This window comes from Carassius gibelio, chromosome B3 (assembly GCF_023724105.1).
Source record: "Carassius gibelio isolate Cgi1373 ecotype wild population from Czech Republic chromosome B3, carGib1.2-hapl.c, whole genome shotgun sequence".
Classification (NCBI taxonomy): Eukaryota; Metazoa; Chordata; class Actinopteri; order Cypriniformes; family Cyprinidae; genus Carassius; species Carassius gibelio.
The window spans coordinates 11,876,372-11,891,318 of NC_068398.1; the positions used below are offsets into that span (position 1 = coordinate 11,876,372).

The window sequence follows — 14,947 nt, forward strand, 5'->3', positions numbered from 1 at the left end:
ATCGCTGTATTGCAATTTGATAGCTTTAGTGGTATACTATGGACATGACGTCATAATGGCCCTCAAGTCACCGGCCTTTGATGACGAGGAGGACACCCATCGTCTTCACGGACTGTAAAGCGACATTAAGATGATATTAATTTATTATTAGGTCGCAGATGGACAGGCGCGGTTTTTTTCTGTCTCGTTACATATCAGTGACACGATGACCAGATGGAGGTCGCTTTGTGAAGCAGACGATCAAGCTGTGAGGAGATTAATAAGAGCTGCACGTGAAAAGAAAAGAGGGCTCAAAAACGGGGTTAAAGAAATATCTGTATATTTATAAAATATTATTTCCAATATGTTTACTATACATTGTAAATATACAGAATGTATTGTAATATATCTAATATATTTTGATTAATATTTACATTTATTAATATAAATATACATTTAATATTTACAAGTAACGTGTGCATCTGGAAGTATATATAAAATCTTAAAGCTTTTAATATATTAATATTTTTCAATTATCTTAAAATATTATTTACAACACATTTACTATATTTGAATATTGTAAATATTTTTATGAATAACACATTTAATATTTACATGTAATAGGCATATCTATATAAGCATAGACTCATTTTTAATCTATAACAGATACATTACAGCTTTCAATATATTAATATAATTTTTAAATTACCTCAAAATATTAAATACATTTACTATATAGTGAATGATCAATAATATACATAATACACATTTATAATTTACGCGTAATGTGTTTATCTATACATATCACTATTAAAAATATTGTAAAATAGTATTTACAATATATTTACTCTACATAAAATATACTGTAAATAATATACGTTCTATTAATAATAAATTAACACTACAAATAATTTATTTACGTTTTATGTGTTTCTACATCTATACATGAACACTTAAAAAAAAGCCACAGTTAAACAAAATAGGAGAAGTTTCTTTTAATATAAAAACTGAAAAGAAAAAAGGACAAACATACAAATAAATAAAGAAAAGAAATCATTTTGGTTATTAAAAATACTAAAATATTTAGACCAGCAATTTGCACAGTATAGTGTTGAGACCGGCATTAGAGGTCATAAAAAAATTTAAATAGTGCAAGAAAGATATTACAGCAGTCCAACTATAGTAGGTAGGTAGCAAAAGTATTACTAGTTCAGGACATTATCTACATTCAGCAGCCAAAATGGCAACATCTAAATAATTCTCCCTTTTCCAGTTTACATACTGTACTAGTGCATCACGTGGAAAGTATACATTACATTACAGTGCATTTACAATAACATGAACATTAAATTGAAAGTAGGACTGGACGCAGCAGTGGCAGGAAAACTCAAAGCAGTCAGTGCAGAACGTCAGTGGGCTCTTTCCTTTCAGTGCAGAACTTTTTCCACAGATAATCACTATATTAATGCCTTATGCTTCCTCCGTTACCCAAAGGGACACGCATCCAAGGAACTAGCTAGGGATCTCCACTATATACATTCTACAATCTTGAAACAAATCCAGCTTTTCCTTTTCTTTTTTGCATAAATGCTTGAGCCAACAGCAGAATTAGTTTTAAAAACAGTTGCACAAATGATGTGAAAGATTAAACAGGTCTCCTCTGAGCGAGTCTGTCTCTGGGCTCAGTCTGTCAGTGGTTAGTCTTCAAAAAGACTTTTACAAATGCTTTAATCCACTGAGTGCAAGCAGATAAATCAAACAGCAATACAATGTTTTATGTGGCAACAGTCACACAGACACACACACACAAATTCCTGGAAGGACTCTGCCTCATACAGTTGCCCTCTTTCTCACACTCACACAAGTGCATGAGACGGGGAAAGATGGCACAAACAAACAAAAGAAGGAAATGCAGGAGCATGTGAATGCAGTGTGCTGGTTAGAACCAATGTTGAGCAAGAAGCTGGTTTTTCTCTACTCATGACTACTTTGAGCGGTTATTCTGCTGTGCCCATGCAGATCATAATGACTGTGTTTACAGCAGATAACCTCTGGGAGTAAACAGACTGAAGCTCCGGGAGAGAGAGGCTGGCTCAGGAGGGCTTGTGGCTGAGAGAGGAATGTGCAGTGTGTTTTAGTGTGTGGCTGGGGGGGTTGAATGATGGAGCGGGTGATCAGGACTGGCTTTACATCCACCCGCGCTCGGCCTCGCCACACCTCAGCACTCCACCCGCCGGAAACTGGATCGACTGAGAGAATTCCTGTAAACATGAGCAAGAACAGATCCTCGATTCGGATAAACCCCTTCTGATGACTCTGGCTCATGGCTCTGAGAGCCAGTTATCACTCACTACAGGAAACGTGGTTTGGAAGAGGAAAAACAAGTCACTTAACAAAAGGGCATTCATATTATTATTTTTTTGTATTTATTTATTATATCATGCATTATTTTCTGTCATTTTTATTGCATAATTATTTTTACTAATATATATATGTTATTAATATTACAATATAATAATATTTCATAATATTAGGTGAACAGACACTTACATTACACTTAATTCTTTTAGTATTCTTCTTGTATACTGAATACAGATGCAAACTGTATATTCGAACATTGTTTAAACAAAAAGTGAACAGACACCTTCAAAACTGCATTTTTTTATTGTATTAATTATATAATATCATTTTCTGTTATTATTATTAATAATAACAAAAACAACAACAACAGCATTAGTAGGGCCCTATGAAATACATTTTAATATTTTCCCCAAAAAAAATGTTCTCTTCTGGATTCATTTTTTTTCGCATTTGAAGTTTTAATGGTTAAATTACATTTTATTATTCAAAACAATGTCTAATTAACTGAAGTCATGAAACGTACACAATCTCACAGCAATTTTCTTTTTTTAAGCAAGACAATTATTTTCTCTAATTCAGTTTTATTTTGACCAAATTCTGTGTTTTTCATCAATTTTTTGGCTTCCATTTGAACAGTTTCATTCAATTTTAATAACCAAAAGTATCTAAGTAATTGATTTTATTAAAAAAAAAATTAGTATAATTTAATTTATTTATTTTTCAGAAATACCATGTTGTGTATTTACATTTTTCTGGTAAATATTTTTTTCTGGTAAATATTCCTTAAAAATATTGTTTTCATAATAATTAAACTGTATTTTATTTTTTAATTTAAGTGTACTAACCTACTTTTGATTTATTTATTTTTGCCAAAATTTGGCAAATTCCGTGACATTCCATTTTTATGACGGGATTCTGCGTTTTTTGCATGCCGGAAAACATAGGGCCCTACGTAACAGTAATAACATTTATAATATAATATCTATAAGAATAAAAATAGTTTTAATAATTAGATAATTGGAAATATTCTTAACTGTAATAATTTATTATTTTATAAATAATTTGATAATTTAATATTAACATTTTTAAATCAGAAATATAAATGTTTATGATCAATGTATTTATTGTACTCATTAATATTTATTTATTGAATGTAGACGCAACACTATATTAGTATGTCATGCATGTTGTACACAAAAAATGGCGAATGGCTGCTAACCAACTGGCGGGAGTCAGGATGCACAGATTTTTAATGAGCTTGATGAGTTTAGTTTACAAGTAACCAGGCTGCTATGACCCGCTCTGTCTGTTTGCAGATCAACTCTGTGTGCTGTTACCTCTGTGTTGGTGTGGTTGGCAGAGGCAGAGGTCTGTAGAGTTGAGGGATTTTCCGGTTGATAAGAGGAAACAGAGCTTCTCTCAGTTTAGTGTAGTTCCGCTCCAGCTCTCGATGGTACTCCTTCTGATCTGGACCGATCAGAGACTTGTTCTTCCTCAGAGCATCCTCACACCTGAGTCAAGAGTGGGTCAAAAGAGACCCAGAACTGTCAGTCCATTTTAACGAACTGCTAAACAGAAAACGCTGCTTTAACTGGAGGATTCAAACCTTCAATCACTCGTTCACTTGGTTCTTAGCCATGAGAAGACACCCTGCTGATCTGTGGCTTAGGTACTTGGCAGCTTTAGCATGATGCAAATAGACTGAGGCCATGTTTAGGACCATAAGGATCCAAACCGAGGACACATAAGACTAGGGGTGTGAATTTTTTTTGATTGGTGATTCATTGCTTTTTAACTCGATTCAACTGCAAGTTTTCTAAATTCAGTATGATTCAATTGAAGCTGATATACTGAACTGTTTGAACTTTTGATTCAGTAAATGCTTTAACAAATCTCAAAATACATCTTAAGCAGGAAAAAGACATTTATTGCTCAAAAAATAAGTTAAGCAATACTTCCTAAAAATCCCTAGAAAATGATAATTAGTAAAACTGCCACTTTGTGTAAAATAATGTATTTATTTTTAAATATTCTACTCTACTCTAAACTAGCATTGCTTCTGGAGAGAAGCTGAAAAACGTAAAAACTTTTCAATTGCCAACACAGGTATTAGCCAATCAGATCGTCTTATGCAAATACTCTAGTGCAGACGCATCAAGTTTACCTCTAATATGATTGGCTGTTGTGACTATGACTTTTAAAATCAATGAAAAACCTAAGTAAATGATCACAACCTAGCGTTTTCAACTCAAAAGCAAGAATGTGTGCATAAAAGTCACTCCACCTTTTGGTCAAGTCCTTGAAGCAGAGGCGCAGTTTATTGTGATGCCGGAAGAGTTTGGGGTCCTCGGGAATTTCAGACAGGAAGACCTGAGCCACCTCCAGGGGACCCTTTGAGACAAAACGTACAGGTTCACATCCAAAATCAAACCGACAAACTGGAGGAAAACCTCTTGATCTAAAATGTTACCTGATTAACAGTGGTGCCAACACAACCCTGGAGCACCATCTGGAGCATCTTGGAGTCAGCGGGGTCCTGATGGGTCGCGAAGGCCAGCTCCTGGGTCTTCTTCTGCATATCCTCAATCGCCACCTCCATCGGCATCAGAATGATCTGTTGGGAGGAAAAAAATACTTCCAAAATCTGTCTTGAGGCAATTTACGCAGCTCCAAGAGCAAAGCGGCCAGGCCGTACCTCCTCTTTGTGGATGACGTTGACGCGGGTCTTGATGTAGGGGAAGGCGTGGGAGGTGGTGAGGATGGTCTTGCGTTTGTACTGCTCGTGCAGGTCGCCGTGGGCCCGACCGTCCAGCGTGAACGGCGTACAGTACATGAACGTGCGCAGGTTATAGTTCTTGTCGAAGTAAGTGATGCGCTCCTTCAGCTCGTAAGTGTCGAAGAAGGGCTCCACGTATGTGATCTGCAGGTACGCCTGGGTAACAAACATACACAGCAATGATCAATGTGAAGACCATGTGTACGAGCTGAAATCATATCTGTTAATTGAAATACCGATGACAAACAATACATAAAGAAACAAACTGAAAAATATATATATATATATGCGTTTACGCTGAAGTACTAAAATTAGCTAAATAGAAAAATTTATTAAAGCTAAATTAATTAAATATACAACGATAATTACAAAAATCACAAGAAATAAGGCAATTTAAATATAAATAAATCCAACAAAAGCATATACAGGATCCTAACAGAGTATAAATATGTTTTAGTTTGATAAGAAGCCTTCAGACTCATGTTAGCATTAATCTCTGACCTTATTGGGGTCCAGTTTGTTTTTGTCAACAGGGTTGGAGTCCTTGATGATCACCACCACATCATCACCAAATCGTTCAGAGTAAAACTCCTACAAAAATCAAAATCAGCATAAACCTCACAAAGGATCTTATTAAAAGCATCATCTGAGATGCACAGGACCAACAGATAAACCATTTTTACACCACTGTCCTCATCCTGACCCAGAGATGTATAAAGTACTAGAGACCCATACTTGAGTAAAAGTACAAGTGCTCTATCAAAAAAGTGACTTGAGTAGAAGTTGAAGTGCTCTTTAAGCACCACACTTAAGTAGAAGTACTAAAGTATTCAACATTTTTTGTACTTAAGTATTGCAAGTAGTCTATTTTAAAATTTACTACTCAAGTACTGAAAGTAAAAGTAGAAGTATTGTGTTATGTAGCTATTAAAGAAAGTAGTCAAAAGTTTGAACATATTGTTTTTACTATTTCAAATGATTAACCTAAAGGACAATCACAATTCCTTTGACTGTAACTTCTTGTAAACAAAAAACGGTTACTAGGGTTAGTTAGCCCAATTTGCAAAATGATGTCATTAATAACTTACCCTCATGTTGTTTCAAACCCATAAGACATCAGAGGGTCATTTAGAATTTTTTGAAGCATCGAAAATACATTTTGGTCCAAAAATAGCAAAAACTACGACTTTATTCAGCATTGTCTTCTCTTCAGTGTCTGTTGTAAGACAGTTAAAAACAAAGCAGTTTGTGATATCTGGTTCGCGAACGAATCATTCGATGTAACCGGATCTTTTTGAAACAGTTCACCAAATCGAACTGAATCGTTTTAAACAGTTCGCGTCTCCAATACGCATTAATCCACAGATGAATTAAGCTGTTAACTTGATTAATGTGTCGGACACTCCCTCTGAGTTAAAACAAACCAATATCCCGGAGTAATTCATTTACTCAAACAGTACACTGACTGAACTGCTGTGAAGAGAGAACTGAAGATGAACACCGAGCCGAGCCAGAAAATGACTCGTTCACGAGTCAAGAACCGTTTCTGTCAGACGCGTCCGATTCGTGAACCGAGGAGCTGATGATACTGCGCATGTGTGATTTAGCGTGAAGCAAACCGACACACAGAGCGTCTGAACTGAACTGATTCTTTTGGTGATTGATTCTGAACTGATTCTGTGCTAATGTTATGAGCCCAGGTGCAGTCAACGCCAATGACGCCATTGCATCGAGCGCAAAAGAATCGGTGAAATGTTTTCTTCAACTGGTTTATTGAATCGAACTGTCAGAAAGAACTAACGTTACTGGTCATCCGAGAACCGATGCAACCGGTTCTTGACTCGTGAACGAGTCATTATGTGGCTCGGCTCGGTGTTCATTTCTCTCTTCACAGCAGTTCAGTCAGCACACGCAGTCTTCTTAATCGCTTGTTTCGCTCAATGATGTGCCAGCTTCATCAAATCTGCCATCTACAGTTCTGGCAGTGGTTTGTAATGGAATGATTCGTAACATTATTATAATTGTAACGAGTAACGATGCAGCACATAAAAAAAATATCGGAGTAAAAGTATTAAACTCAGCGAAAATATGTACCGAAGTAAAAGTGGAAGTAGGAGAAAAAAATAATACTCTAGTAAAGTACAGATACCGCCTTTTAGTACTTAAGTACAGTAGTGAAGTAGTTCTACTTCGTTACTATACATCTCTGTCCTGACCAAATATTTGTACCCCTGCAATAGAAATAATTTCTCATAAATTAATATAAATTGTAAAGAGAGTTTTTTTATTTGTCCTTTAAAATGTAGGACACTTTCAAATATAAAAAAAAAAAAAAAAAAAAAAAAAAAAAAATAAAAAAAAAAAATATATATATATATATATATATATATATATATATATATATATATATATATATATATATATATATATAAAATATATATATATATATATATATATATATATATATATATATATAAAATATACATATATATATATATATATATATATATATAAAATATACATATATAAATAAAAGGAAGAAAGTAACTTGAAAATGTTTAAAGAATGTTTATAATTATTTAAAATTAATTACTACCAATATTATTAAACATAATTAGTAATTATTATTATTAAAATAGCTGTTATTATTATTCTAATGAAAAGGTTATTATGATTTTTTTCACTCCAGATCAGAAACGCACCTCCAGTCTATAAGAGATCTCAGCTAGTTTGGTGATGGAAGGCTCTTTATAGACAAACTCCTGCTCGTCCAGATCTCCAAAGCGGCACCCATAGAAGCCCACACGGAAATAGGTGCCAAACATCCTCTATGGCCTGGGCAATTGAGACGCATGTAAGAAGAGAGAAGAGAATGGTGTCACATAAAAGCCTAGTTTTAGTCGGTTTCAGCCACATCATGCCTAAAGACACAACATTTAATTTCACGGAGGATGGGTTTATGGATCCGAATGCGTGCACATGTGCCCCAGGACAACACTGACTTGTGCCATTCTTGAGAAATGGCCTTGCGTAAGTGTGTCAGAGACGGTGAACCTTACAGTGGGATGCAACAGCTTGAATTTTCTGTTGGGTAACCAAGTTCATGTTCACTCACCAGGAAAACATCCAGACCACACACGGGGAGACCAATGGAGAAATAAAAAGAGACAAAGACCAGAGACAGTTGGTTTGTGTGTGGGAGAAAATTCCCTCTTACATAAACTGTAACATATGGTCCTGATAAATACAGAAGCACAGTGTGATCGATCAGCCGTACCTCCCATCCTGAGCTCTGTGTGTGGACACAGCAGGAGACACATCAGCACCGACAGGACAGAGAAAAGACATCAGTCAAACATCTCAACCACACACATCAGAGCAACACACCACAGCTCAGCAACTAACGTCTGTGGTCCAGATCTCAGCCCAAGACTGGCTTCATCTGGAGGACAAATCATTTACAGGTGCATCTCAATAAAATAGATTTTCGTGGAAAAGTTCATTTATTTCAGTAATTCAACTCAAATCGAGAAACTGGTGTATAAAATAAATTCAATGCACACAGACTGAAGTGGTCTGGTTCTGTTAACTGTGATGACTTTGGCTCACATTTAACAAAAACCCACCACTTCGCTGGATGAAGTAGCAGGCTTTATCATTTAAAAAACATAAATAAAGAAATAACTCATTAATGTATAATGAATATTGTAATATCCATTCAACAAACTGACTCCTGAGACTGAGGAGAGCTTCCTGCAGACGCGTTCAGCTCTTCAACACAAACGTCTGGGGTCAACAAACCTGATTGTAGACTTTGCTGAAGGCATCCTGCAGTTTGCCGTGGACAGAGGCCAGCTTCTTAAAGTCTCTGTTGGCCTCGTGAATGGGACAAAGGATTTTGTAGACTTCATTTATGGCCTCGTACATGGCAGCCTGGAGGAGGGACAGAATGTACAGTCAACGTTCAGTTAATAATCCCATAAAAATGTGTGCCGCTGACTTGGATAGGAGCCTAATCCATTTGATTCCCTTGGATGCACTCAGTTTCCATGAGTGAGGGGGGGGGGGGGGGGTGATGTGACGTGAGCTCTCACCATGTTGAAAGAAGCAGCTGCTTGCTCCAGAAGTCCCACGAGTCCAGACTCACTGAAGTACTTCCCTGAACAGATGCCCTCCTCCTCTGGGGACAGAATATCATCAGACACCGCAGACTCCTCCAGCACATTGGACGAAATACTCTGTCAAACGCAATCGAAAGGGTCAACAATCGCTAAATCTATCATGGGTATGATCAGAATTTACAGTATGTTTTTAATCAAAACAGCAAAGTGTCCAGTGAGAATGTGTTTCTCATTTGCATTTTCAATATATTCCATTCAATATGTAAAAATTGTTACTTGCTTATTCAAAGTTTATTTAGAATATATATTATACATGATAATTAAACTTTTTATGATTTCATAAAAAATGTATTATTAGAATTATTAATTAAAATTCGAATTATTTTACGTAATATAGTGTTTGAAAATAATTATGGAACCAATTATGGAATTATTAATATTATTATTTATAACATTGTCAAAGTCATAAAACATACATTTTATTCATTTTTATATATAAAAAAAATTAATAATAGTAATAGTAATAATAATAATTTCAACCTTTTCCAGAACTGATATCAAACAATTTAGAATTCCCTGATTCCTTTCTGTTATTGATTTTTGTTATTATTGTTATAACATATTTGTTATTATTCATAAACTATTATGTATTTCTTATTACTTTAAAGTAGCTTTATTAGTTTTCTAGTTTGAAGTTAAAAAGAGTAATATAATTTTGTTATATGCTCTTTTTTTTCACTAGTTTTTTTTTTTTTTTATATATATTCATATGCCTACACAGCCTTATTTCAGTTTTTTTATTTTTATTAAATTAAGTTTGATTTCAGAAAAAAAAAAGATTTTTATTCAATTATTATATTCTTTTAGTATTTGTTTTAAGCCGTTTGGTTTACAAGGACACAGGAAGAACACACACAGGATTTTTACCTGGAATGACACGCATCCGATTGGGAGGTAGCGGCAATCTTCAAGCATGTTGAGGTACTCCGCCACAAGGGCGGCGCTATGCACCAGACAGTGTGCTGCCTCCGCGTGGTTCCCTCTCTCAGAGTGCTTCCCTGCCATGTTCTGCAGCCACGTGAGCCTCAGATCAGGAGAGTTCTGGTAGCCCTTAGCTATCCTACTCAGAAAAGAGCCGTTTGTACATACATCAGAGAGGCACTGAATGTCCTTTGGTTCTCTTGATAAAGCACTGACCTGTACATGAGGTCTATAAGCATCTCTGGGTCCTGCTGGTGCTCCTTCATCTTCACAGTGTCAGTGAGAATCATGTGGAGGTTGAAGACGAGATCCTGCACCTACAGACGAGATCGAAGAAAAGAGACTCAGAATTACAGTAATATCATTGATGTGCTAGCTTTTATTACTATTTTATCTTTATATTTTCTCTTTTTGCTTTAATTTTAAAGTTTTTAAAGCATTTGTGTGGAAATGATAAATGCTGCCTTGGCAAATAGCTGAAATAAGTTGGTGTTGGGTTTTTATCCCCTGTGGGATTCGAACCAACAACCTTTGAGCTCCCAGCTCCGATCCAAGTGTTTGATACCTGCTCAGGGAAGGGGGAATCTCGGAGCTCCAGGTCATCCTCGGCGTATGTGAGAATAGTTTTTAAAGAGCGTCGCAGATGCTCTTCATTGAACTTCGTCGATGTTCCCACGAGCGAAGACAGAGACATGGTAACCTGCATCTTCACACGCGCAAAATTCTACAGGACAGGAGAAAAGAGAGAGTTTCTCCTCTGTATGTAGGGACAAGCTGAATCAAGGAGAGCAGTTTAAAGTGAGATTGTGCCTTACGTTGCCGATCTCAAAGTTTTGTCTCATGAGCAGGTAGAGGGAGGCGCTGGCGTGGCTGCGTACGGAGCTCACGCTGCTGCCGCAGTGACGCAGTAACCGCAAACACAGATCGGCACAGAGCTCAGTGTCCTCCTCAAACAGCATCTCTGGGAACTATAGAAACACACGTGCAAAGCTTTAATTCTTCTACAATTTCCTTTGTGAACTATGTCCAATAATATATGCACAAGGCTAACCTGAACAACGAGGGAAGGTCTTACAGTTTCAAGACGTACACAAATGTATTTACATTTCTTAAGAAAGTGCGAGAGGTACAAGTCTGCAAAATCTCATTGTAACAATGAAAGAATGTTGTCGGTGATAGCCAGGATGTTTGCTCTTGTTTAATTTGCTCCAGGGTGCACTACAATATCTTGCACGAACCATTGTATATATTAGCTTTTGGAATACCTCTTCTTGTCTATTTTAGTTTTTATTTGTATCCATTTATGTTTGTCTATTGTGCCAAACCCTTACTAAACAGTCTTTCGTTGTCTCTTTTTTTTGAAAACTGTTGTTTTAAATCATACTAATATTCAGCCATACTTGCCATATTTCTCACTGAATAAATGCAGTCTTGGTAAGAAAAAGAGACTTTATTAAAAAAAATATATGGTAGAGTGCATGTGATAGAATTGAATGATTTTAAATAAGATGTTCAGTAAGTAGCACTGCCAGCAACAGACACAAACCTTGTAGACCAAAGCTCTCTGTGTGCTGAAGCAGTGCTGCAGGAAGAGGGCGCTCTGGTTTCCTGCCAAACTGTGGAGGAGGACTCTCAGCACACCACCCAAAACACTCTCCTTCAGCTCTGACATCACCACTGTCTGATGCAAAATCACGCACAAACACTTATGAACCATGTGAAAATGATGCATGTCGTGACACATGCTATTAGTAGTAAATGCATCCAAATGAGTCACAAAGTCTGTTTTACTTTGACAATGATCTCCAGTGTGTCCAGGACTATGAGAGCAGCTTCTGTCGCCAAGTTTCCATCCACTACTGACTCCTGCTCCACCTCTGCCTTGGTTCTGCACAGAGACAGTGTTTACAGCAAGCTATTCACACACACACACACACACCACTGTATATGTAGCTAGTGATTATGTGCTTCATTAAAATGAGAGACAGCTAGAGCAACATCATTCAGATGTCCATTGAATGTGAACGGCAACAAAAATATGAGAGAGGAGGCAAAAAGACACACTTGTCCACTCTGTCTGCGTTCTGTCTCCAGTGAGTGACGTTTTTCCTCCAGCGGACGTTCTCCTGACCTCCGTAAGGACTGCGCTCTGAGGAACACACAGGAACAGAGGTCAATGCTTTGACGTGTACTCGCACAGATACCAACAGAGCGGCCGTTGTACCTCTGCAGCGACGGACCATCTCCTGTCTTGCTCCGATGGTGCCCAGTATGGCCTCCTCTAGACGGGCCTTCATGTCCTGAGACTTCTTAAAGGTCAGACTGTTTATCCTCTGCAGGGCTTTCTTCCCCTGAGAAGAGGCCGATGAACAGGATGATCAAAAACACGTCAATACAACAATGCACTATATGAAGTAAAATTTCCTGAATGTGTCACAGGAAATGGTGTAACATACGAAACGAAAAAAAAATAAAAAAAATAAAATAAAATAAAATATATATATATATATATATATATATAGCAAAGCAACAGGTGCAGCTTGATGTTTGATTGACCTCCATGGTACTCTTACTGCTTGGTTTGTATTTAAGATAAATCAGGATCAATCCTGCTGATCTCTTCACTACCTCACCATGACTGAATGGAAATCAGTGTTTCTAAATACCGAACAGTCCTTACTGAGGAGGGAATGTGGATGTACCTTGTATTCGAAACAGGACAGACAGAGGTGCAGAAGATCAAGCAAGCGGTTGATTTGTGGCACAGACAGGTCTGAGACCCAGCGCTCCAACAGCCCAGCGTCTGCATTCTTCAGCACCCACAGGAAACAAACCAGCAGCGTCCTGCTGCAGTCGGCAGAGAGGGCGCTACACTGACGGCCCGCCTGACGAACAAACAAACAGAAACACATTTACACCCAAACACACCACAACAAAGACGACCGATTAGACATCACATCCGGCAGCCTGTTTGGGACAGGCATATACAGAGGATGTCCTTACACACCCATGTATAATAAATACTTAGACACACATGATCCTCATTTCCTCAGCCGCACACAAGCCATTAATATTCACTAATGAACAGGGAACTCTGTTCAGAGCAAAGAGAACACAACATTCCCTCTGGTGGTGGAGAGCAGTACTGCAGTCGACAGAATGGACAGGAGTGACTACGAAGGGCTCCTCTAGTGGTGATATTAAGAAACTGCAGTTGTGACCTCATTCAGATGAATGGGAGGGAAAATTCCAGAAATCCATGAAGTAATTCTATTTATGCTGTTTGCCTTTCTATTTATTCCACTAGAGCAACAGCATTGGAAAATCATGTGAAAACTTTGTGCATAAACATAACTTATTAAAAATAAGAATAATACTGTTTTTGAATTTGGGACATTTAGATTTAAAAAAAAGTGTAAAGTACTGTAAAATTATTAGGGGAACATGATTTGGGCATGTTGCAGGCCAGACTTGAACTTTCATTACCTGCATGAACACCAAGGCTTAATATGAATGGGTCACTTGAACTATGGAACAAAAATCAGGTCTTAAAATGGAGGTCATTATTATTATTTTATAAAAAATAAGAACACATTAAAATCACAAAAGTGACATTTTTAAGAAAATACTTATATTTTAAATAAATGCTGTGAATTTTAACTTTCTACGTATCAAAAAACAAAAACAAAATCAGCTTTCACAAAAAAATATTACGCAGCAAAACTGTTTTCAACATTGATGACAATAATTTCTATATAATAGTTTCTTGAGCACCAAATCAGTATATTAGAATGGTTTTTGAAAGATTATGACACTGAAGACGTGGGTAATGATGCTGAAGATTCATCACAAGAATAAATGACATTTTGTTATGTACTGTATTAAACTAGAACACAATTATTTTAAATGGTGATCATATTTCACTCTATTTTTTCTCAAACAAAATGCAGCCATAAGAGACTTCTTTCAAAAAGGTTAACCTAAACATACAGCACACTACTGTTCAAAAAATGTTAAAACTTCACAACCTTCGTTCATCTTAATTACTAACAGTGGTCAGTGAGCAGGTACTCACCATGGACGGCAGAGTGAAGGGGTTGGCTTTGGAGTGGGGCAGTGGTGAGCCAGCTATGGCCATGGCAACAGACTGGCTGATGGTGCCGTTGTCTGGGTCGCTTTCGTCGACGAGCGCCGAGGCATGACGTACACGCTGTGGGGACGTGTCTGGGACACACAAAGGTGGAGAGATACAGATCTCGGCTGAAACAGGACTTTTGTTCAGTTTCTAATGACTGAAGCGCTGACCTTTAAAAGACTATTCAACTCATAAACAGAGTTGATATAAATAACTGAAGAGATAAGCAGTCTGCTCTGCTCGCAGGCTCTCACTAACCGGTGAAGTCGTGAAGCTGGGCCAGCGTCTCCATGATGATGGGGATGAGTGGCAGGTAGAGCTGGGCGACGTGCGAGCGGACCTGGGGGTCTGTGTAGCGGGGGTCCGCGTCGTGACTGCACAGCAGAGAATGCAGCGCACTAATGGCCTTCTTGTGTAGGAAGAACACACTGAGAAAGAGGTGTGAGATGTGATTTGAGGTGTTGGAATCGATGTATTTTTGAAGTCCCATTTATAAAAGCTGTTCAAAAACAATTCTACGTTTTTTCTGTGGTGATTTAAAGGGCTAGTTCACCCCCCCAAAAAAAACTAAACTTCAAGCCATACTAGGTGTGT

At 37.2% G+C, this 14,947-nt stretch overlaps 1 protein-coding gene across 6 annotated transcripts in view; it reads right to left on the reverse strand.

Moving 5' to 3' along the window:
* Positions 1-959: 959 nt before the first annotated feature.
* LOC127953293 (dedicator of cytokinesis protein 7) overlaps positions 960-14,947 on the reverse strand; it is a 46,984-nt gene continuing 32,996 nt past the window's right edge. For 3 of the 6 annotated variants that reach the window (XM_052552345.1, XM_052552344.1, XM_052552342.1), the window contains 21 exons: positions 14,612-14,781; positions 14,294-14,442; positions 12,921-13,103; positions 12,443-12,569; positions 12,283-12,367; positions 12,010-12,106; positions 11,765-11,899; positions 11,034-11,186; positions 10,784-10,942; positions 10,435-10,535; positions 10,165-10,357; positions 9,211-9,354; positions 8,918-9,049; positions 8,394-8,408; positions 7,819-7,944; positions 5,618-5,707; positions 5,036-5,272; positions 4,811-4,954; positions 4,625-4,731; positions 3,678-3,851; positions 960-2,240 (listed from right to left, as the gene is read on the reverse strand). In XM_052552345.1, the coding sequence (XP_052408305.1) occupies positions 2,198-2,240; positions 3,678-3,851; positions 4,625-4,731; positions 4,811-4,954; positions 5,036-5,272; positions 5,618-5,707; positions 7,819-7,944; positions 8,394-8,408; positions 8,918-9,049; positions 9,211-9,354; positions 10,165-10,357; positions 10,435-10,535; positions 10,784-10,942; positions 11,034-11,186; positions 11,765-11,899; positions 12,010-12,106; positions 12,283-12,367; positions 12,443-12,569; positions 12,921-13,103; positions 14,294-14,442; positions 14,612-14,781 (2,764 nt within the window). In that variant the 3' untranslated portion in view covers positions 960-2,197. Of the gene's footprint in view, positions 2,330-3,677; positions 3,852-4,624; positions 4,732-4,810; positions 4,955-5,035; positions 5,273-5,617; positions 5,708-7,818; positions 7,945-8,393; positions 8,409-8,917; positions 9,050-9,210; positions 9,355-10,164; positions 10,358-10,434; positions 10,536-10,783; positions 10,943-11,033; positions 11,187-11,764; positions 11,900-12,009; positions 12,107-12,282; positions 12,570-12,920; positions 13,104-14,293; positions 14,443-14,611; positions 14,782-14,947 lie in introns of all 6 variants that reach the window. The other 3 variants (XM_052552343.1, XM_052552340.1, XM_052552341.1) reach the window with 2 other exon arrangements.